The 22,877-nt window shown below is 43.1% G+C and overlaps 3 protein-coding genes across 7 annotated transcripts in view; 2 read left to right on the forward strand and 1 right to left on the reverse strand.

Annotated features, from left to right (window-relative positions):
- LOC135507598 (WD repeat-containing protein 17-like) overlaps nt 1–6,025 on the forward strand; it is a 38,652-nt gene extending 32,627 nt beyond the window's left edge. For 2 of the 3 annotated variants that reach the window (XM_064927139.1, XM_064927140.1), the window contains exons 17-28: nt 345–409; nt 563–695; nt 898–989; nt 1,157–1,256; nt 1,590–1,729; nt 1,864–1,884; nt 2,046–2,157; nt 2,350–2,594; nt 2,844–2,945; nt 3,074–3,172; nt 3,362–3,551; nt 4,017–6,025. In XM_064927139.1, the coding sequence (XP_064783211.1) occupies nt 345–409; nt 563–695; nt 898–989; nt 1,157–1,256; nt 1,590–1,729; nt 1,864–1,884; nt 2,046–2,157; nt 2,350–2,594; nt 2,844–2,945; nt 3,074–3,172; nt 3,362–3,551; nt 4,017–4,136 (1,419 nt within the window). In that variant the 3' untranslated portion in view covers nt 4,137–6,025. The remainder of the gene's footprint in view (nt 1–344; nt 410–562; nt 696–897; nt 990–1,156; nt 1,257–1,589; nt 1,730–1,863; nt 1,885–2,045; nt 2,158–2,349; nt 2,595–2,843; nt 2,946–3,073; nt 3,173–3,361; nt 3,552–4,016) is intronic. The other variant, XM_064927141.1, reaches the window with a different exon arrangement.
- LOC135507599 (ankyrin repeat and SOCS box protein 5-like) lies at nt 6,014–17,224 on the reverse strand. Of its 3 annotated transcripts, XM_064927144.1 has the most exons (8): nt 15,043–15,111; nt 13,601–13,658; nt 10,586–10,665; nt 9,738–9,845; nt 8,320–8,470; nt 8,013–8,147; nt 7,472–7,663; nt 6,014–7,152 (listed from the first exon to the last, which is right to left on the reverse strand). In XM_064927144.1, the coding sequence occupies exons 2-8, from the start codon at nt 13,650–13,652 to the stop codon at nt 7,025–7,027; spliced, it is 846 nt and encodes a 281-aa protein (XP_064783216.1). In that variant the 5' UTR covers nt 13,653–13,658; nt 15,043–15,111; the 3' UTR covers nt 6,014–7,024. The 3 variants fall into 3 exon arrangements, with proteins under 3 accessions (XP_064783216.1, XP_064783214.1, XP_064783215.1); XM_064927142.1 differs by lacking the exons at nt 13,601–13,658; nt 15,043–15,111 and adding an exon at nt 16,979–17,224; XM_064927143.1 differs by lacking the exon at nt 13,601–13,658 and having other exon boundaries at nt 15,043–15,235.
- A 734-nt stretch (nt 17,225–17,958) lies between these two features.
- LOC135507600 (signal peptidase complex subunit 3) lies at nt 17,959–22,047 on the forward strand. Its single transcript, XM_064927145.1, has 4 exons — nt 17,959–18,192; nt 19,236–19,386; nt 20,917–21,032; nt 21,433–22,047. The coding sequence occupies exons 1-4, from the start codon at nt 18,050–18,052 to the stop codon at nt 21,563–21,565; spliced, it is 543 nt and encodes a 180-aa protein (XP_064783217.1). The 5' UTR covers nt 17,959–18,049; the 3' UTR covers nt 21,566–22,047.
- Nucleotides 22,048–22,877: the final 830 nt, after the last annotated feature.

Below are 22,877 nucleotides of genomic sequence, written 5' to 3' on the forward strand. Positions count from 1 at the left end.
TCTTAGGGGGGAAAGGGTTCCAAAAGGGTTCTGCGGCTGTCCCCATAGGTAGAACCCTTTTTGCTTGCAGGTAGAACTCTTTTGGGTTCCGTGTAGAAGGGTTTTACCTGGAACCAAAAGGGGTTACTCAAAAGGGTTCTCCTATGGGGACAGCCGCAGAACCATTTTTGGTACTAGATAGCATATTTTTTCTGTGTGTAGAACAACTATGGGTGTATTAGGAACAATACATGGAGTCATACGGCATTACAGTATGACCCCTCAATAAAGGGTGTCCATTAACAATCACAGCATTAATTGCTGTACATAATGATGATGTTTGTCATGTTTTCTGTATTTGTCAGTGGGACAAGGCATTGTCAGTTGCGCCTGGTGTATCCATAAAGTATTGGAAGAAACTCATGCAACGGTATGTTTTGAGTTAGTTTGTCAATTCAAGAGGCATGTTTATGGTTACGTGTACATTTGAGCCATTTAGCAGACGCTCTCATCCAGAGCGACTTACAATTAGAACGACAACAGGGGTTGTTGACTTCCTTGCTCAATGCACGTGTCCTCGTAGAAGAGCCGACCAGCTGATGCAGGAAGAAAACCACGATGTCATCCCGTACTGCATCGCCACGGGAGACGTGAGGAAGCTGGTCAGCTTCTTTACTGCCAGGGGTCAACTGAACGAGGCGCTGCTAGTGGCTCAGGTATGTCGACATTGACATCCTTCGATTAATTGTATAGTTAGAAAACAAAGTGACATAATATAAAACATGTATTGGTTCCAATCGGAAGCCCTGTTCTCTAAAAGAGAGAACAACATACCGCCATGTTAATTGACTTATCTGGATTGATGAAGGTTCATTCAGCCAAATTGCTGTCGTACGTCATACCTTTGTTCTTGCACAGGGAGCTTGTGAAGGCAACATCCACGTGCCTCAGACCGCCGTAATCAACCATACAACCACTACAGACAGCGACGACATACAGGCATATAACGGGTGTGTCCTTTTCACATGAAAATACACCATTTTGCCTAATGTTGGTGTGTTCCACAGCATACGTAATCACCATCCTGTCCATGGTGCATTGCATCCATACTGGGCAACTGAATATCCCCTCGTGACCCCAGGCTTGTGAGGGTGAAGTGTAATCTCTGTTGTTCCAGGCTACTGCACTGTGCATGTAAGGAGCTAGCGGAGTGGTATTTCCAAGATGGCCGTGCTGTGCTGGCGGCCTGCTGTCACCTGGCTGTGGACAACACTGAGGTAAACACACAGACAGGGCATGATTGCGTCAACGGTTACGTATGTATGATCTCTTGTAATACACACATAACTTTCACTGTTGCGCATGCTAGTTGTGCACCTGAAACCTAAAGCTGGGCATGAGCTACCCTCCTGCAGGGTTTTGTTCCAACCACACTCCCAATACACCCGGTTCTACTAATCAGCGGCCTCTGGCCCTTGATTGGCTGAATCAGGTATTTACGTGTAGGGCTGGAGAAAAAACCTACAGAGCACTAATACCTATGAATGTGAATATAAATGGGCATATTTAGTAGATGCATAACCTATCATGTTGTTGTGTGTCTCCCACAGCTAGCCATGGCCAGTCTGACCCGGGGTAATGAGCTGGAGCTGGCTGTGTGTGTAGGGCTGGTGTTGGGAGAATCAGCCAATCAGGCCACTCACTACGTCCTGGAGCTACTAGCCAGGAAGTACATGACCGCACCCACCTGGTAAGAGCCAATTACAACTCTCCATGAGAGGGCTAATGAACATGACAGGCTAGGTTATATATATATTCTCCATATGATTGTGAATATATAAAGTGCATTTGTTTATCATTTCCATTCTCTCATTTCTCTCATAGCTTTCCATCAGTTGGAAGCAGGTATTACTCATGTTTCATGTATCATAACCCTATGTTTACTGCGAGAATGGATTTGACTTTATTCTGGATTCATAAAGACTGCTTAGGTTTTCAAAGGGATGTGTGGATGTGTCCTCTGCAATCCAACAACTAGACTGATGTCACCACCCTTCTCCTTCCAGGGACCTGGCAGCTGACCTTCTACAGATGATCCCAGACAACGAGGTCCTGCTGGCCAAGCTGTGTGCCTTCTACCCTGGGAGCTCCTCGGAGATAGACCAAATCCATGAAAAAGTTGGTGCTGAAATTCAGCGGGAATATTCCCCATCGAGCATCCTTTTTAGTCCAAACTGGATCCAGGAAACCGTCCCTAATTGTTTAAACAGAAGAACATAGAAATAGACCTATCGACAATACGACATGAAAATGTCAACAACAAGATTGAAGTAAAAAAATATATGTTAATAATTGGTGGTGTTGTTTCAGTGTGGTCTTCCCAGTTTGGAGGAGTGTCAGGGGTTAGCTGAGTCTGCTGTCAGCGAGGGAGACATCTTCAACGCTGTCAAGTACTATCTAATGAGTCCAGAACCCGATGCAGCCCTGCTTGTTGGCATCGCCCACGTCAAAGAACAGCTGAGTGATTCTGACTGGACCGTAGACTCTGTCCATCCTATCCTGGACCTTCTGGGTTACATTAGAACAGACCGGCTCATACTTGCCAAGGTCACTGAGTAAGTGAACAGGAATCAGAATGTGTCACCTGGGTCTAGGCAGGTAGCCTAGTGGTTAAGAGTGTTGGGCCAGCATCCGAAAGGTTTATGGTTCGAATCCCTTAGCCGACTAGGTGAAAAATCTATCAATGTGCCCTTGAGCAAGGCACTTAACCCTCATTGCTCCTGTAAGTCGCACTGGATAAGAACGTCTGCTGCTGTAGATTGGTCCTCAGCCCTCTCACCTTGGATGTTCTTTCTGTGTTATAGAGCTCGAAGTGAGCTGCTCATCCTATCGGGCTACATCGGTGCACTGTTGGCCATCAGAAGACAGTACTCCAGCATTGTTCCTGCACTTTACGAGTACACCAGGTAAGATGCAAAAAAACACATATTATGGAGCATTTTCTAAATGTCTGTGTTGAACCTACATCACCTACATCACCAATTCAATGTTGAATTTAAAATCCCTATCTCTGACCTCTCACCTTCCTCCCCAGTCAGTTGATGAAGAGGAGAGAGGTGTCTGTTCCCTTACAGATAGAGCAACTCTCTGTAGAGCTGGAGGCATGGATGGCCTGCACACCGTCTCTCATCAAGTGAGTAGAAGAATTGTCTTATCAATCCATGACTCTGATATACTCTACTCTGGCCTGGCAAATACGTTAGTCATCACGTGCAAGTATTGGACTAGCAAACTCAAGACAGTTTGAGGTTCAAAGTCTGACATTAAAACACACCAGTGTTTACCTGTCTGAATCATTTGATTCTGTCTCCATGCCACCCAGCTCCAGGGGTCCTGATGAGGCTCCCTACACCCCTCCGTCAGAGGCCCAGAAGGCAGAGCACGCCCGTCTGCTAGACAGGCTCCAGGAGGAGCCACTCAGGGGCCTGGAGGGGCCCGACTATGTCACAGGCTCCAACCTGCCTAGCCACTCTGACGTCCAAGTCTCCTGCTTTACCGGACTCAGGATCCAGGTCAGCCTCAAGCAATCAACCAATTAATGAATCAAAGTGTATTCAGAAAAATACGTTGGTCACAAAGGGACAGTTTGGAGGACACAGAATTTGGTTAGAGACTAGGCTTAATCTGGGTCAGGGAAACAAAGGGCTCAGCAGCAACCCAGACCGAACCGCCATGCTTTCTAACCCCTTATAAAGAGGACCATGCTATATATAACCCATAAGTGGTTACTATTTGTAGTCCCCTAGTGGTGGGTAATCACTATGTGGGTGGTAATCAGTCAATTGCTGCTCAAGCTGTATCCACAGCGACGATTTGAAGTGCCTTTCTGCTTCAAGTGTGTCTCAGTCACTTCCTCTGGTGATTCAAGGGGAGAAAGATGACGTTACTTCAACCTTTAAACTGTTTTGCAGGCCATGGTGATAAGGTCAATGGTAGAAGAATAAAAGTAGTGCTGTGTTTTTCCTTTCTTCACTCAGGGCCCTGTGTTTTTCCTTGAGGACGGTAAATCGGCCATATCATTGAACGACGCCCTTATGTGGGCCAAAGTGAACCCTTTCTCACCTCTGGGGACGGGTGTCCGTCTCAACCCCTTCTAAGAGCCAGCCTCGCCAACGAGGATGGGCTACAAGGACTAATAGCATTTGATTGGTCAGCCTCCGAGGCCAAGGTCACACGGCGGTAAAAGGGCGACGTCAGGACCGACACCTGCTCTTCCTGAGAGAAAGAAGGAAGAAGGGCGAAGGACGTTCCAGAACGAAAGAAGAGAGATGGGAGGAAGGATGCTTAAAATGAGTTCTCTCCACTACGTGCTTTTTCTATGTGGTTTTACAATGTGTGCAGCACAAGTCATCCAGTCAACAGTGTTACAGCTTCTCACAGAAAACATGTTGCCGTACTTAGACACTGACAAAGAGGGTTCGCGTGGTTGAAACGGGTTATAGTGTTTCTATGTAGGAGCGAGACCATTCTAGTACGGCTGTCTGGTTTTAGAAACACCGTCACATGCACATCACTACACAGACAAGTCGACGAGCTATGTGATTCTTATTGTGCTCGTGGTCATAGCACCAGCCTCATTTGATAGGCGAACACTATATTTGTGTTGTATTGCTGTTGGTTTAACGTTGCGCAATGTTGCATCATCCTTCCTGTCTGCTACAGAAACCAGCCCGTACACATACAGGGACAAGAGCAAAGCGGATGGTGATGTCGGCTTACAGTGGTAGTTGATCGAAAGCAAACAAATACAGAGAAACGTACCCGTTAGCCTTTTATTTAGCTTAGCATCAATCAATCAAATAATTGATGTAGGACGTGATTGCGTTCGCATTAAAACAGCTTAGCAGCATGGTGTCTGTGCAGTACTGTGTTTGACTGTGAAGGTATAAGACTTCTGCTGGACCAACAAACAAACGAAAAAGGATGTGGACATGTAATGTTGTCAATTAACTTGTGAATGGGTTCTTGTATTGTACATAAGACTGTCGTTCCTGCTGAGTTGCGCAGCACTGCTTCAGGGATCACAGTGGCTAGCTAGAAGGGGAGGTAGTTGGTACTGTACGCGGCTCGGGACTTGCAAGTGTAATAGCTGTTACGACACTTGATTCATAGGATTAAAACTCCTATTCTATGGCGGGGTCGACGCTTTAGAATGTCTCTGAGTCTCGTCAGCGTTGCCTCCTTCATAATCATTCGTAGCCATCACCCGACTGCAGAATTTGTAGTGATTTCATAATGATGACAAGCTTCTGTATGCAAGTCATTATTACCATCATGATTTGGCAGACGGTGACAACCTGCTAAGACTAGCGAGCTTATATGTTAAACAGAAAGCTGTGATAAAAAGGCAATATTTGAGAATGATTTTGCTTTTGAAACACAGAACTGAATAGATAGGCTAATTAGTCATTTACAAAAAATGTAATACCTGAAGGTTGTGCCTTAAAGTAGAAAACTATTTATCACTGCAACATACAGTATATTGGTAAGTAGGTACATTCATGTAAAGACAAGAGGTTTTCTTCCTTCTGCTTAATGAAACAAACATTTATTCAGATAATTTATACAAGTGTTGTCATTTTTTAAAATAATGTATTGATATTAGTTTTCCACCTATACTTAAATTATCTTCAAATGCATTTATTTACATATTTATTTATTGATTGTGTTTTACTTATTGACATATGTACAGTTTATTTGTACTGCCATTGCAGTTTATAAAATGTGTTCATGAAAATATCAAAATGTTAGTTTTTGTACCATAAAGATGATACCAATGTAAACATGTAACATTTGTGAGCAGGATATATTTGAGTTTTGATTCATGGAAAAGGTGAAGGATCTTCTAGAAATAGATTGAGAAAATTGGTCCTGCTGCAGAGCACCATCTAATATTGTAGTCAAAATGAAACTAAACTAAACTAAACCACAGCCGAAACATGCCAGAAGTATAATCTCCAAGACAACCACATCATGGAATAACATTCTTATTTATTAGAGTGAAACAGGTGAGAGGTATGTGAAATGAGTTTTGGCAAAATACTGTACATTTTTCAGTGAGTTATGCATATACGGGTCACGTTAATATATTAGCTGGCTAATATTATATAAGAAAATAATTGAAATGCAATATTATTCACAGTACATCTGATTAGCATAAGAGTTGTTGTTTTGGCCAATGTAACAGAATATACATATTTACATGACCTTGTACGTTGGTGCTTCAGAGAAAGAGTGGAAACAGGTGTCAGTGAATGGGAGGGATTCGGTGCATTTGAGGTTCTGGGTTAAAAAGAAACAAGGTTCAGTGAGTAATAAAACATTCCCTTGATGATAAAGATGGACGGAGAAAGAAAGAGAGAGAAAGAGAGAGGGAGGGAGAGAGAATATCCTCTATTATGATGATGCTCTCTCATTTAGAGAGAGAAACAGAGAGAAAGAGAGAGGGTGGGAGAGAGAATATCCTCTATTATGACGATGCTCTCTCATTTAGAAAGAGAGAGAAACAGAGAGAAAGAGAGAGGGTAGGAGAGAGAATATCCTCTATTATGACGATGCTCTCTCATTTAGAAAAAGAGAGAAACAGAGAGAAAGAGAGAGGGTGGGAGAGAGAATATCCTCTATTATGACGATGCTCTCTCATTTAGAAAGAGAGAGAAACAGAGAGAAAGAGAGAGGGTGGGAGAGAGAATATCCTCTATTATGACGATGCTCTCTCATTTAGAAAGAGAGAGAAACAGGAAGACAGAGAGAAACAGAGAGGGGAAGGGAGAGAGCAACAGACAGAGAGACAGACAGACAGACAGACAGACAGACAGACAGACACAGACAGACAGACAGACAGACAGACAGACAGACAGACAGACAGACAGACAGACAGACAGACAGACAGACAGACAGACAGACAGACAGACAGAAAGAGAGACAGAAAGAGAGACAGAAAGAGAGACAGAAAGAGAGACAGAAAGAGAGAGAGCGTTGTGTTCTATCTGTACTGGAGGAAGCGTTTGAGAGGGTTGGGGAGGTGTAACTGAGGGATGAGGTGTAGTCGAGATCGGCCCATATAATCTCTGACACTGAGACGACACAGTTGACATAGTGACTGAGGTGTTGCTGCAGAGAGAGAGAGAGAAACAAGAGGGAGAGAGCAAGAGATATAGAGATCATCTGATTAATCCAAGACAGCCTCAATATCATCCACTTTTATAATCCAAATAGCAATGTTTTACAAGGGATTCTGACTTCTTCCCACCAGCTGAATGGGTATTTTTCCTAACCTGGTCCCAGATCTGAATTAGTATCAAGACACTTCAGTCTCGGTTTCTGATCAGACCACAAGTTTGGCATGAAAACAAACATATGAGTTTGTTATACAGTACAAACTGATCTGGAATCAGGCTAATATTCCCATGTGAACTGAGCATAATCTTACCTTCATACAGCAGTAACGTCTCCTCTGCTGAGCTGTTAGGTGGGGCTGACTCCACCGGTCTCTTCAGCTCTAGGTTTTTAGCGTTAATGTTCGCTCCAAACTCTAACAACACATTGATGATCTCAGTAGAGTCCTTCTGAGCTGCTGCATGGAGCGGGCTCTCCAGGAACCTGCCCTTCTGCACATTGGCCCCTGTGGAGCAAACCAGACAACATCGGTGTTGTTCAGTAGGTCACACTGTAGCAAAATGGTTTGCAACAGAAAACATGAATCTGTGTTCGGAAGGGACTCGTTTGTGTAGTTCCGTCCCGTTTCACTCAGTTTCAATAGATTCTCCCTACTGAACACGCTCCATGTTTGTGAGTACCGCGTCAGGTAAAACAATGTCCCGTGACATACCTTTCCTTACTAAATGCAGAATACAGAAGGGGAAAAAAGTACAAACGGATGAACCGTGAAAAATAAAATAAATAAAAATGCATTGATGTCAATGGGAGAGATGATTTGAAGTTAGGACCAAAGTGTCTGGTTAGTTACTGACCTCCATCGAGGAGTTTCTGTGTGCACTGGAGTCCTGAGGAGATGCAGGCAATGTACAGGGGGGTTCCCAGGTGAGGAATATCATAGTCCACGTCTGCTCCCCATGTGATCAGCGCCTCCAGACAAGCACTTCTGCCTACACACAATACGCCCTGTGTTACCAGGATACTCTCATTCAGAAACGCATTCAGTTCTCTCATCTTAGAATAGAGGGGGGAAACATACTAAAATTACAGCCAGAGTACTTCAAAACCTCACAGTGAAGTGCCAGCTATGTGTATGACACACATATCCTGCGATGGCAGTACCTTTGCTGGAGGCTTCGTGTATGGGCGAGGGCTGGCACATCTCTGACTGGGGCTTGGCACCGTTTTCCAGCAGTACCTCTGTACAGGTGGCACTGCCCGCTGAGCAGGCATTGAACAGTGGCGTCACCCCATCAATGGTGGTGGCATTTACCTGATCAGATAGATGGAGCATTGTCAGAAAATAACAAGTTATAAAGTTCCAACAAAGGCGAGTCAATCGGAATGTATAAGAATTAGTTGCCGACAACAAAGTTACAACAAAGGCGAGTCAATCGGAATGTAAAAGAATTAGTTGCCGACAACAAAGTTACAACAAAGGCGAGTCAATCGGAATGTAAAATAATTTGTTGCCGACAATAAAGTTCCAACAAAGGCGAGTCAATCGGAATGTAAAAAAATTAGTTGCCGACAATAAAGTTCCAACAAAGGCAAGTCAATCGGAATGTAAAAGAATTAGTTGCAGACAACAAAGTTACAACAAAGGCGAATCAATCGGAATGTAAAAAGAGGAGTTGCTGACAACAAAGTTACATCAAAGGCGAGTCAATCGGAATGTAAAATAATTAGTTGCCGACAACAAAGTTACAACAAAGGCGAGTCAATCGGAATGTAAAAGAATTAGTTGCCGACAACAAAGTTACAACAAAGGCGAGTCAATCGGAATGTAAAATAATTTGTTGCCGACAATAAAGTTCCAACAAAGGCGAGTCAATCGGAATGTAAAATAATTAGTTGCCGACAATAAAGTTCCAACAAAGGCAAGTCAATCGGAATGTAAAAGAATTAGTTGCAGACAACAAAGTTACAACAAAGGCGAATCAATCGGAATGTAAAAAGAATTAGTTGCCGACAACAAAGTTACAACAAAGGCGAGTCAATCGGAATGTAAAAGAATTAGTTGCCGACAACAAAGTTCCAACAAAGGCGAGTCAATCGGAATGTAAAAGAATTAGTTGCCGACAACAAACTTACAACAAAGGCGAGTCAATCGGAATGTAAAAGAATTAGTTGCCGACAACAAAGTTACAACAAAGGCGAGTCAATCGGAATGTAAAAGAATTAGTTGCCGACAACAAAGTTACAACAAAGTCGAGTCAATCGGAATGTAAAATAATTAGTTGCCGACAACAAAGTTACAAAAAGGCGAGTCAATCGGAATGTAAAAGAATTAGTTGCCAACAACAAAGTTACAACAAAGGCGAGTTAATCGGAATGTAAAAGAATTTGTTGCCGACAACAAAGTTACAACAAAGGCGAGTCAATCGGAATGTAAAAGAATTAGTTGCCGACTACAAAGTTACAACAAAGGCGAGTCAATCGGAATGTAAAAAGAGGAGTTGCTGCCACCGCATAATGATGTCTCGTTCTGACGTGGAGCGTTATGTGTTTGTGTGTGCGTCCGTTTGGTCATGACTTACATTGGCACCAGCTGCAACGAGCGCCTTGGCACATGACGCGTGGTCTGACAGGCAAGCCTCATGCAACGGCGTCACATGGTCTATGGTAGGGATGTTTGCGTTGTAACCCTGGGATGACAACAAGAAATGTTTGCATTCGTTATATAGGTCTCACTTTCCCTACACGTTAGTTTGTGTTAATGCTCTACAGATGGTCATACTATCAACACACTGTCTGCTGAGAAGCAGCTGCTTGCTAAGGTTACGATTAGGTTTCCAATACGGGCTACACTCTTTAGAAAAAAGGGTTCCAAAATGGTTCTAAGGCTGTCTCCATAGTATAAATCATTTTGGTTCCAGGTAGAACTGTTTCGGGTTCCATGTAGAATCCTTTGTGTAAAAAGGCTCTACCTGGAACCAAAAGTTTTTTTTACCAGGAACCAAAAATGAGTTTTTCAAAGGGTTTTTCTCCTATGGGAACTGGCGAAGAAGCCTTTTTAGTTTCTAGACAGTGTAGAGTGAGGGTTAAGGTTAGGTCAGTGTGAGGGTTAGGGTTAGGGTTGGGTTTAGGTTTAGGATAAGGGTTAAGATTAGGATTAGCGCTAAAGTTAGTAGATAGATAATTGAAATATCACTGACAGTCTGTAGAGCATCTACAGATGAACTACCCAAATAAACTTTTGGAGATCTGACTACGAGGGAATATGGCAAACATATATGTATCTTATCTGGGACGTACAGACAGGGCATCAGCATTTTATTTTATATAAAGGTGTCAAAAAAGTCCCTCTCCTCTGTCTTAACACTGTATAAACAATTGACCAGAAATCTTTGCGATGTGGTGCCCCGCCCCTCTGTGTGTGACTCACCTGTGAGAGAAGGGTCCTGAGGGCCAGGAGACGGCCATGACACGCTGCCTCGTGGAGAGGGGACCGGTCCGCCCATGACCCTGGGAGAGGGACAGACAAAACACTGAGCCTCTCCAAAACAACACACATTACAGTCATACGTTTACAGTGACAGCCCTTCACTATCATACAAGCTCTTAATGCTCCCATCCACAAATATATATATATAACCAGCACATTCCCATTCAAGTCTGATACAATGACAGCATTCATCATAGCCTTCACTCTCTGTCGGTATCCTTATTATTCAATCATTACCGTAATCCTAATCTAGAATTACTTCCCAAAAGCCAGTGGTATCAGTCCACTATCCATGTTCATATGTTCAGAAAATTGAAACCCAGTTGTCACAGCTGTCACTAATATCACCGAGCGCTAGATAGATTTTCACTCTCTTACAGTGTGGATGGAGCTATATATAACTGTAGCTCAACCAAGCAGGCCATCTGGCAGGCATAGCCTTGTACAACCGTCAGGCATAGCCTTGTACAACTGGCAGGCATAGCCTTGTACAACCGGCAGGCATAGCCTTGTACATCTGGCAGGCATAGTCTTGTACAACTGGCAGGCATAGCCTTGTACATCTGGCAGGTATAGCCTTGTACATCTGGCAGGCATAGCCTTGTACAACTGGCAGGCATAGCCTTGTACATCTTGCAGGCATAGCCTTGTACATCTGGCAGGCATAGCCTTGTACAACCGGCAGGCATAGCCTTGTACAACTGGCAGGCATAGCCTTGTACATCTGGCAGGCATAGCATTGTACATCTGGCAGGCATAGCCTTGTACATCTGGCAGGCATAGCCTTGTTCATCTGGCAGGCATAGCCTTGTACATCTGGCAGGCATAGCCTTGTACAACCGGCAGGCATAGCCTTGTACAACTGGCAAGCATAGCCTTGTACATCTGGCAGGCATAGCATTGTACATCTGGCAGGCATAGCCTTGTACATCTGGCAGGCATAGCCTTGTACAACCGGCAGGCATAGCCTTGTACAACTGGCAGGCATAGCCTTGTACATCTGGCAGGCATAGCCTTGTACAACTGGCAGGCATAGCCTTGTACATCTGGCAGGCATAGCATTGTACATCTGGCAGGCATAGCCTTGTACATCTGGCAGGCATAGCCTTGTACAACCGGCAGGCATAGCCTTGTACAACTGGCAGGCATAGCCTTGTACATCTGGCAGGCATAGCCTTGTACATCTGGCAGGCATAGCCTTGTACAACCGACAGGCATAGCCTTGTACATCTGGCAGGCATAGCCTTGTACATCTGGCAGGCATAGCCTTGTACATCTGGCAGGCATAGCCTTGTACATCTGGCAGGCATAGCCTTGTACATCTGGCAGGCATAGCCTTGTACATCTGGCAGGCATAGCCTTGTACATCTGGCAGGCATAGCTCAGTCTCTCCCTACACACCCAACAACACTATCATTCACGTCAGAAAACAATATTTAGGTGTTTTTTAAATGATTTTATTAATCCTTTATTCAGGTGAAATCCTATTGAGATATGAGTCTCTTTTATGAGGGAGCCTTGAGTATAACAAAATGTCAGCAATACATCCACATTGGAGGGCCTGTTGTCCGGACCTCTGGCAGTCTCTATGGGGGTGCCACAGGGTTCAATTCTCGGGCAGACTCTCTTCTCTGTATACATTAATGATGTCGATCTTACTGCTAGTGATTCTTTGATCCACCTCTACGCAGTCAACACCATTCTGTACCTCTGGCCCTTCTTTGGACACTGTGTTAACAAACCTCCAAACGAGCTTCAATGCCATACAACTCTCCTTCTGTGGCCTCCAACTGCTCTTAAATGCAGGTAAAACTAAATGCATGCTCTTCAAACGATCGCTTCCCACACCTGCCCGCCCGTCCAGCATCACTACTCTGGACAGTTCTGACTTAGAATATGTGGACAACTACAAATACCTAGGTGTCTGGTTAGACTGTAAACTCTTCTTCCAGACTCACATTATACATTTCCAATTCAAAATTAAATCTAGAATCGGCGTCCTATTTCACAACAAAGCATCCTTCACTCATGCTGCAAAACATACCCTCGTAAAACTGACTATCCTACCGATCCTCGACTTCGGCGATGTTATTTACAAAATAGCTTCCAACACTCTACTCAACAAATTGGATGCAGTCTACCACAGTGCCATCCATTTTGTCACCAAAGCCCCATACACTACCCACCATTGCGACCTGTACGCTCTCGTTGGTTGGCCCTCGCTTCATACTCGTCGCCAAACCCACTGGCTCCAGGTCATCTACAAGTCTCTGCTAGGTAAAGCCCCGCCTTATCTCAGCTCACTGGTCACCATAGCAGCACCCACCCGCAGCACGTGCTCCAGCAGGTATATCTCACTGGTCACCCCCAAAGCCAATTCTTCCTTCGGACGCCTCTCCTTCCAGTTCTCTGCTGCCAATGACTGGAACGAACTGCAAATATCACTAAAGCTAGAGACTCTTACCTCACTCACTAGCTTTAAGCACCAGCTGTCAGAGCAGCTCACAGATCACTGCACCTGTACATAGCTCATCTGTAAATAGCCCATCCAATATACCTCATCCCTATACTGTATTTTTTTATTTATCTTGCTCCTTTGCACCCCAGTATCTCTACTTGCACATTCATCTTCTGCACATTCTACCATTCCAGTGTTTAATTGCTATATTGTAATTACTTCGCCACCACGGCCTATTTATTGTCTTACCTCTCTTATCCTACCTCATTTGCACAGGCTGTATATAGATTTTTCTACTGTATTATTGATTGTTAATTCCATGTGTAACTCTGTGTTGTTGTATGTTTCGAACTGCTTTGCCTTATCTTGGCCAGGTCGCAGTTGCAAATGACACCTTGCTCTCAACTAGCCTACCTGGTTAAATAAAGGTGAAATAAAACATAAATAAATAAATAAACATCACACAGCAATGCAGTGCAATATTCAATATTACATACCCATGTCACCGTCTCCCCACGGAACATCTAGCCATTGATAGGTATATGACATTGCTGCCTGTAGGAGAAGAGGGTGCCTGTCACCTACTGTACTGTTACTGTACTGAAGGGACTTTTTGTCACTGCATGGATTCACACAGGCAGAGCTGTGACTGTGCCGGCCATCTTTGGAAGGGCATCTGCATCACCTGACAAGCTCATGTAGTACACTGAAATGGCCTGTTGTTGACAACTAAAATACTGTATCATTGTTTTTTGTTGTTGCAAATTGACATTCATTTTGATATATATATTTTTTGGGGAAAGGACAATAACAGAGACCCCTCTTTCAAGGTATACATAGCATAACAACAGGTGCCACTGAGGACCACCACTGTTGCAGAGATAATTAGAGTTTGGAAGCTATTCTTAGGAAGCACATGTTAGAGCCACAGTAAGTAGTTAATTCCAGTCACAACAGCAACCTGGAATCCCCCTCTCTCTATTTTCTCTCCTTTCTCCAGGAACCCAGCCAACCTTTCCCACAGTCCAGATCCTCTATAGCTGGTTGCCTGGTGCGGCTGAAGCCCATTATGCTCATTCGAACAGCACATGGTGTCTCTATTCTAGCAGGGTAAAATGGTAGCTCTCATGAATATTGCAACAGTGCACTGAACATGTGACTTTTGCTTTTGTTTAAGGCTCCCCTTTGCCACAATAAGCAATAACAGGAGGAAGCAGAAATGGCTGTAATATCTGCAATCTGTATTTCTGTTTATTTACTCTGCTTAAATAACAAACTATTTCATTTAAAACATTTGGATGTCAAAGTCAATTAGTAATCAAGTAGTTACAACCCTAATGTGACCCACAGTTTAGATTGGATACAGCTGATAAAGAGATACAATCAGGTTTAATTGTCTGAAGCTGCTGCTTAGTCCAGTTCAAAGATCATACTCTTATTGTCTTGTGTGAGAGTCATGAGAGTACATGGTAGCTTCAGCTGTTGTAGTCCAGTCATTATTAAACTTTAATAGACACATACCCTAAGGCCTACTACTACACATAGGCCTAGTAATAATACTAATAAAGTATGTGTTAAATCAAATGTAAAAAGCATTTGTGTTATGATGTAAGATGGATGGATCTGTATCCACATCAGTAGGATAAGCACTCGACTGCTCTAGGGACCCATTTGACCAGATGTGTCCAAGGCGTTTGTTTGATTAATTTGCTTCATTTCACATGTTATAACACAGTCCTAAATAGGCTGGATCCTATAGGAATGTTCCAGAACAGGTGCCTTTTTCACGAAACATTTCTATGTCAACCCCTCTCTCTACTTCAAATAAACTCGACACGAACAGCACAGGATTCCTATAATAACATTGCACTGTGACAGTCCGAGACGCACTCACCCAGTGCGCAAATACGCAATTGTGTGTGCGTAAAACGCTACTGACCTTGGCTAGTTAAAATACCCCAACAGCGTGGTTTCTTTTTTGCGGTGTAATCATCTGTGTTCTCTAACGTTCTTTTCCTCGACGTGTTTTCTGACTGCTGCTCGCTCGAGCTCTCTGCAGACGGAACTTCAGGCATGTTTACATCAGCTATCAGTCCCCGCACCACAGTGCACCATGATCCAGTCTAAAACCTGCTCTCTGATTGGTTGCTGGGCTTGTTGTCGTTTCACTGCCAAGGACAAGCGCCACAATAACATGAACAGGCAGAGAAGGACCAGAACAGCCTTTACCCCCGCTGGTCTCAGGGTTAGGAACCGTTCTGTTCATTAAGGATTCATTCTGCATGGTTTGAAATACTAAAGTTTGACCTTTGAGTTGAATATAGTATTTTCTATTTTGAGTATGCCTAGTTGTTTGTGTAATAATCATTTGATTGCGATATTCAAGTGAAAAACCCACATGCTGTTTATAACGTCATTGGTCACATTATAAGGTCATAATTGTCAGGTAATAATTCAGGGACGGACATAATGCCGGTTTTCTTTGGTAGTTAATTTATTGATCGGTCATTGATTGACCAGAGAATTTACATACCTGATGTCCCTGGTCTGAAATAGTCTTTGATTAATAAGGGAGTTTTAATAACTAGTTAATAAGTATTTCGCCTCTCCAGAGCCATAATTGAATATCCCTACTACAGGTTATCAAATCAAATAGACTAGTTAAACTAGTTGTACTTGGGGATGGAAAGTTAGAGCCTCTCTAACCTCTCTCTAACATGCTTCTGTTCAGCTCGATACATTCCTGGCTGACAGTCGCTGTGCTTCAATAATGGGAATTGATGGGAAAGGATGTAAAATATATCACTAGCCACTTTAAACAATGCTATCTAATATAATGTTTACATACCCTACATTATTCATCTCATATGTATACGTATATACTGTACTCTATCATCTACTGCATCCTTATGTAATACATGTATCACTAGCCACTTTAACTATGCCACTTTGTTTACATACTCATCTCATATGTATATACTGTACTCGATACCATCTACTGTATCTTGCCTATGCTGCTCTGCACCATCACTCATTCATATCTTTATGTACATATTCTTTATCCCCTTACACTGTGTATAAGATATTAGTTTTGGAATTGTTAGTTAGATTACTTGTTGGTTATTACTGCATTGTCGGAACTGGAAGCACAAGCATTTCGCTACACTCGCATTAACATCTGCTAACCATGTGTATGTGACAAATAAAATTTGATTTGATTTGATTTGACCTAGGTGGAGTATGACAACAGGCTGTAACTGCCAAGTCTCAGCGTTGATATAATCTGTCTATGAATTGTGTGGCATTTTAATAAGGGCACAGGTCCTAGGTATGACACCCATCCAAGGGGCACGCGCAATTATACAAACACGTACACCTGCAAACCTCTGGATTGAATATATTAATTTGACAAAAATGACAAAAATGTGCATTCCCTGTGTCATCCCATCAGATCACTTGATGATTGCAGTGCATGGAATACGCTAAGGGCGGAAGAAATATTGAATCAGAGACTTCTGTCATGCCAACCCAACGTGTCGTCATGATGCCAAAGGTCTTTCCCCTCATCCCAGGTGCGGTTGTTACAATGCAGTGCTTTCCCCCCAGTACCTCAGCAAGAAAAGAGCATTGAAATACATCAAGAAGAAAGTATATCTAATACACAATGTATCTAAGTGTTCCTAATGTCCCCGGGCCACAACGATAGGCTGAGTAGTTCCTGGGCAGACTGGATACAGTTGGCCTGGCATGTTACAGACACAGAGCTTTAAGAAAGCTGGAACACCCTAATACACACACGTTACTGTAGAAAGTGTGTGTATGACCCTCTACTATAGAATTATAGTCTGTTGCCTTTCACAGAAACAGCTACTTACTGTGGCCTTGTCCAAAATCATAAAACTCTTCTGCAATGCGGGCAGCCTCCTTCCGATTCCCCTTCACCACATAGAAGTGGGTGAGAATATTCAGGCTGATCTTGACAAAGAGCTTGACGCAAAACAGAGCGAATATGGAGAGGTAGACATTGGAGTGGTGTACTGTGCCAAAGGACTGGCTATCCACATTTGGAGTCATTGCTTCCTTTCTAGTCTATCCTTGCTTATGTCTTGCCTGGCTGTCGGTGGCTGGCTGCTAATGTTTTGGAAATTTAAATGGGGGGCCTGGCTATCTGTGTTGTGTTGACTCTGGTACTGGGTCATATGCCAGCCCAGAATGACACATAAATTCCCCTCAGCAGCTGGGTCGAGACCAGATATAGGATAAGCTGGAGAGAGCAGCTGTATTGTAGCGCTGCCTGCCTGCCTGTGGGACAACTGGGGCCCATAGTCATACAGTGTCTCAGAGTAGGAGTGCAGATCTAGGCTTAGACCCCTCCTATCCATGTATTCTTATTCATTATGATCTAAAATGCAACACTGAATCTAGATCAGCACTATCAGCACTCCTACTCTAAGACACTTTGTGGATACAGGCCTAGGGCCATTTAGACTCTTCCAGCAGTCCTATGGCAGGGAATACAGTACAGCTATAGCCAGGGGCTTTCTGACTGTGACCTATGATTACAAAAAACGAACCCAGGCCTTAATCTTAGTTGAACTGTGGTTTGTTCCATTTTGTTGTGATGCTTCAGAAAGGTTCAAAAATATGTGTTGAGCATTTCTTCTCTTGAGGTTTAACATTATCTTGACTCATGTACTTTTACTTCAAAATTATATTATCCAGTCAATTGTCTACTGTCAGGAAATTCATTACTGGCCATTACTGGTCGTGTGAACTGTAGTTCGCCTCCATAACACATGGTGGCAATGTTTCACTTTAATGTTCCATCGATTACGGATGAACCATCCTGTTTCGTATTTCGTTGTGTCAAACTACACTTCCTGCTTTTGCAGCTAGAAGTGTTCCGCATCGTTGTGTATGAAACTGTAATATAATTGTATTTCAAAATGAATACAGTGTTGTCGAGGGCAAATTCCCTCTTCGCCTTCTCGCTCAGCGTGATGGCAGCCTTGACGTTTGGCTGTTTTATCACGACGGCGTTCAAAGACCGGAGGGTGCCGGTGGATATCCACGTCTCGAGAGTAATGCTGTGAGTGATAACTAGTTATTATTATTAAACTACAGTGAACATGCTTTGTTTTGGTTTAGATATATATTTCACTCCGTGATCTATCACATTTGTATTCGTATAAACAGTTATTGGTCTCAATTGGCTACATAGCTAGATCGGTGAATGCGTGTTTGCAATGGTGCTAACTAATGCTAGCTCGAGGCGATCATTGAATCCATATGGCAATATTGACGCCAATCAATCTAACAGACACCAGTGTATTAAACTGCCTGAGCAATGAACAACCGTTGTTTTTGTCTTTGGCTACAATGTAGCCTGCCAGCCAGACCGGATGCCAGCTGCTGCTGCTTGCAACATTGTAACCAATAGTTTAACAGCACGTCAGTGCGGTATATTTTGTCAAACTGTAACCTAGATGCCAGCATATCAAATGTTTCCGACCTTACTGTAAATAAGAACTTGTTATTAACTGACTTGCCTAGTTACAACCCCCCCCCCCATTAGCATATGAACATGAGCCATGGCACAATTTAGTTTTTTTGAATTTCAGGAAATTAGCTGCAAAACTGCAACATGTTCTCTCAGTATCATGGCAAAATGTGTAGAATACCATGAGATCAGCTATAAAACTGCAATTTTTTTCTCTCTGCCCTGTGGTTACGTGTAGATTTGCAGGAAATTACTTTTAAACAGCAACATTGTCTCTCAGGCTCATGGCATATGTAAAATAGCATGAGATTAACTAGAAAACTGCACATTTCCTTTTACCACATGGCAAACTGTGTAGAATTGTAGGAAGTTGGCAGTTGTCCCCCCTTGCGGGGGGCCCACTGAACTGTGGTATGCCATTCAAGTAGCTGTACCAAGCCATACAGTGCAGCTAGTGTAGCTAGAGAACATTGCCTAAATGTACAGCCAGAAACCATAAAGTAAATGTAGCCAAGACAAAAAACGTTGTTTTTTTTACAGCTAATTGTTCCACGTGGTGAAAGAAATGTCTTGGCATAATTCTAGGATGCAATGCACTGCACACAACTAAGTCGGCCTTTACCATTTGACAGGAAAAACGTGGATGACTTCACAGGACCCAGGGAGAGAAGTGACCTGGGGTTCATCACCTTTGACCTCTCTGCTGACATAAAGCCCATATTTGACTGGAACGTCAAGCAGCTCTTCCTCTACTTGTCTGCCGAGTACGCCACCAAGAGCAACGTAAGTGTCTTACAACGGGTGTATACATTACGTCTTGCAACGGGAACGGTTGACCATTTAAGAACCAAGCGGGGAGGTACCTACCTGAAATGATCTAATAGAAAGAAGGACCAAGGCACTCTTCGAACTCTAATTTTCGTTGTGATATGTTTTCCCGTTTCGACTAAACGGTTTCTGTTGCAAAATCGGTCGTGATGAATACAACCCAGACCTGTTCTCTTTCCTGTTGATCTATCAATTATCATTATCATACGTTCTTCTTGGCTTGCTTTGGCAGTTGCCACAACAACAGATCACAAAAATTATACTTGATGAAAGCCAATCTGAAGGGATGACCCTATATATAGAATTGCAGCAGAATAGTCATACTTCTACACCACCGGGAGCAATGTAAGAACTGACCTCTTTCCTTTATGGTGTAGGGTCATTATCACACATTCCTCCTCTTGGCATGGGTAGGCTGGTTGCCACATGCTGTTGACACATTCGTTCTTCTACAGATCACACACATTTAATTGGTGGGAGCCAAGAAGGCAATAGGGTTTGATGGCTGACTTTTTCTAAATGGTGTATCCTAAGAAGTAGCCTGGGCTGGTCTCAGGTCTGTCTGTGCTGTATAATCCTATGTAAACTATGACTATAGGAATTTGATACACAGTCGTGAAGAGAGCACAACAACACCTCTCCCCCCTCAGGAGGCTGAAAAGATTTGGTTCCTCAGATCCTCAAAAAGTTCTTCAGCTGCACCATTTAGAGCATCTCGACTGGCTGCATCACCGCTTGGTATGGCAACTGCTTAGTATGGCAATTGCTTGACAACCTGGTATGGCAACTGCTTGGCCTCCGACCGTAAGGCGCTACAGAGGGTAGTGCGTACGGCCCAGTACATCACTGGGGCCATGCTCCCTGCCATCAAGGACCTTTATACCAGGAGGTGTCAGAGGAGAAAAAAAATGCTCTAAAAATTGTCAGACTCCAGCCACCCTAGTCATGGACTGTTCTCTCTGTTACCGCACGGCAAGCTGGCCATAAGACTGCTGGACTATTTGTATTGACACTTTTATAAAATATAGATGTATTTATTTTTTGCACTGACTCTTGCACCAGTTCTATGCACACTTACTGGACTCTATATATACACACACACACACGCATATTGACGCCACACACACACATAGACACGCGTTCACACACACTGCTGCTACTCTGTTTATTTTCTATCCTGATTGCCTTGTCGCATTGACATTGACTCCGTACCGGTACTCCTTGTATATAGTCTCGTTGTTATTTAATTGTGTTACTATTTCCGTGTTTATTTTTAGTAAATGTTTCTTGCTTTTTAACGCTGCATTGTTGGGAAAGGGCTTGTAAAGTAAGCATTTCACAGTAAAGTCTACACCTGTTGTATTCTGCTCATGTGACAAATACAATTAGTTTTGATACAGATCTGGGATCGGGCCACCTAGGAAGGTGAAGTGCATGGCTGCCAACTAGTGCTATTTAACTGCGACGTGTTGTGCTTTCTTCCAGGCCCTGAACCAGGTGGTTCTGTGGGATAAGATCGTGCTGAGAGGAGAGAGCACCAAGCTCAACCTCAGAGACATGAAGTCCAAGTACTTCTTCTTCGATGACGGAAACGGTCTTCGGTAAGCGTCCTCTGTTCACCCTCTCACTTTTATTCTGCTGCCAGTAACCTAATGATATCAAATCATGTTTTTGATTGGTGTGGAATCGCTCTTGATGCCATTTTATTGAATCAAATCAAATAGTTTGTCACATACAGTTTACAGCAGGTATAAAAGGCACATTGACATAATCATTTTGCCACACCTTTTAAACCTGCTGTAAACTATCTGACAAGTACAATTTCATCTGATTTCCCTTTAGTCCTACATTATGTTGAATAGTTACACCCTTTGTATGCAGCAGAGGGCAGTATAGGACCGTTTTTGGCACCTCTCCCACTTGTCTCCAGTCTTTTGAATGGAAATTCTGGTGGAATGTTCTACGATGTTTAAGGCCTTTGTGTGATGATCTCTCCACCAGGGCGAACAAAAACATCACCCTGACGCTGTCCTGGAACGTGGTGCCCAACGCTGGGATCCTGCCCCTGGTCATGGGCTCTGGCCACATGTCTGTCCCCTTCCCCGAATCATACGAGACCACCAAGAGCTACTAAACTGTTCCACCGTTTGTTTGTTGTGTAATCTTTTATGACTTTTAATAAAAGTGGACATTTGGGAACGGTTCAATTGTATTCCTTTGCATTGATGCTGCCACAGGAAAAAGGGCTGAAAATGTTGCGAAAAAGGGCTGTCTAAATGTTGCCAACAGTGAAATCCTTGCTTCTTTTTTCCCTAAATTCCTCTCAAAGCTCATTAGAGGAGAGACCTTGGATCATCTACTTCCATGCACTTTGAGAGAGGTGAGGAATAGAGGAGTATGCAAGGATTTGACTGCTAGTAATCCTTGGTTTAAATGGTCATTGCTGAGATGGACTTAGTAACTAGAAAGTCAGGACTCCTCATGCTTCATGTAACTCTATAGTAGTACTCAGTACCTGTATAATGAATGGCAATGTGAAATCTTTCGAATAATTCCGTTTTGTTTGTTCACTGTAGCTGTTGCTTTCTTTTTTATAAAAAAACATCTGAAAGATAATTCTGTATAACTGGTTATTAGTAGAGAAGAGGATAGGCCCTGCATCTTAGTGTAAGGGGCGTCACGACAGTCCCTGGTTCGAATCCAGGCTGTATCACATCCGGCCGTGATTGAGAGTCCCATAGGACGTGCACAGTTGTCCCAGCGTCGTCCGGGTTTGGTCTGGGTAGTCCGTCATTGTAAATAAGAATTTGTTCTTTAACTGACTTGCCTAGTTAAATAAAGGTTAAATAAAAAAACATGTGTAATGTTAACATTTTACTGACAGATGGCGCCATATGACCACAAACACAACCCACCACTGACCCGAAGCGTTCAGAGTAGTTGCCACATTGAGAATGATGAACAAAGGCCCATAGAATAATTTTCGATGTATTATAATTGAGTTACCAAAACAATATCTGCTCTATTCATAATGTTTTGAAATGATGGTGTATGAATATAATGGCTACAACGACATCGTTTGAAATGTTCCTATGTGCTCCAAATAACTGAACATAGTCACTGTACCTCTAAAGAATGTCCATAGGTAGTAGACTATAGACAGATTGGTGATTTCAACATTTAATTGAATGCCTCACGTTTGAATGGTTTTGCAGAGGTAGAGAGTGGAAAAACATCCATTGTATGACAACAGGAACAGAAAAGCCCAAGGTTGTTGACACAGCAGCCACAGTTGAAGGGGAAATGTAATTATAGCTAGCCAGATATTTTTATTCAAGAGACTGATTTTAATCTTGGAAAATAACAAATTCATATAGGTTGTTCTTAGACCATATGTGATATGCAGGGGAACCAAACAAGAGTTGGGGAAATTCACCTGCAAATTG

Source organism: Oncorhynchus masou, chromosome 21 (genome assembly GCF_036934945.1).
Source record: "Oncorhynchus masou masou isolate Uvic2021 chromosome 21, UVic_Omas_1.1, whole genome shotgun sequence".
Lineage (NCBI taxonomy): Eukaryota > Metazoa > Chordata > Actinopteri > Salmoniformes > Salmonidae > Oncorhynchus > Oncorhynchus masou.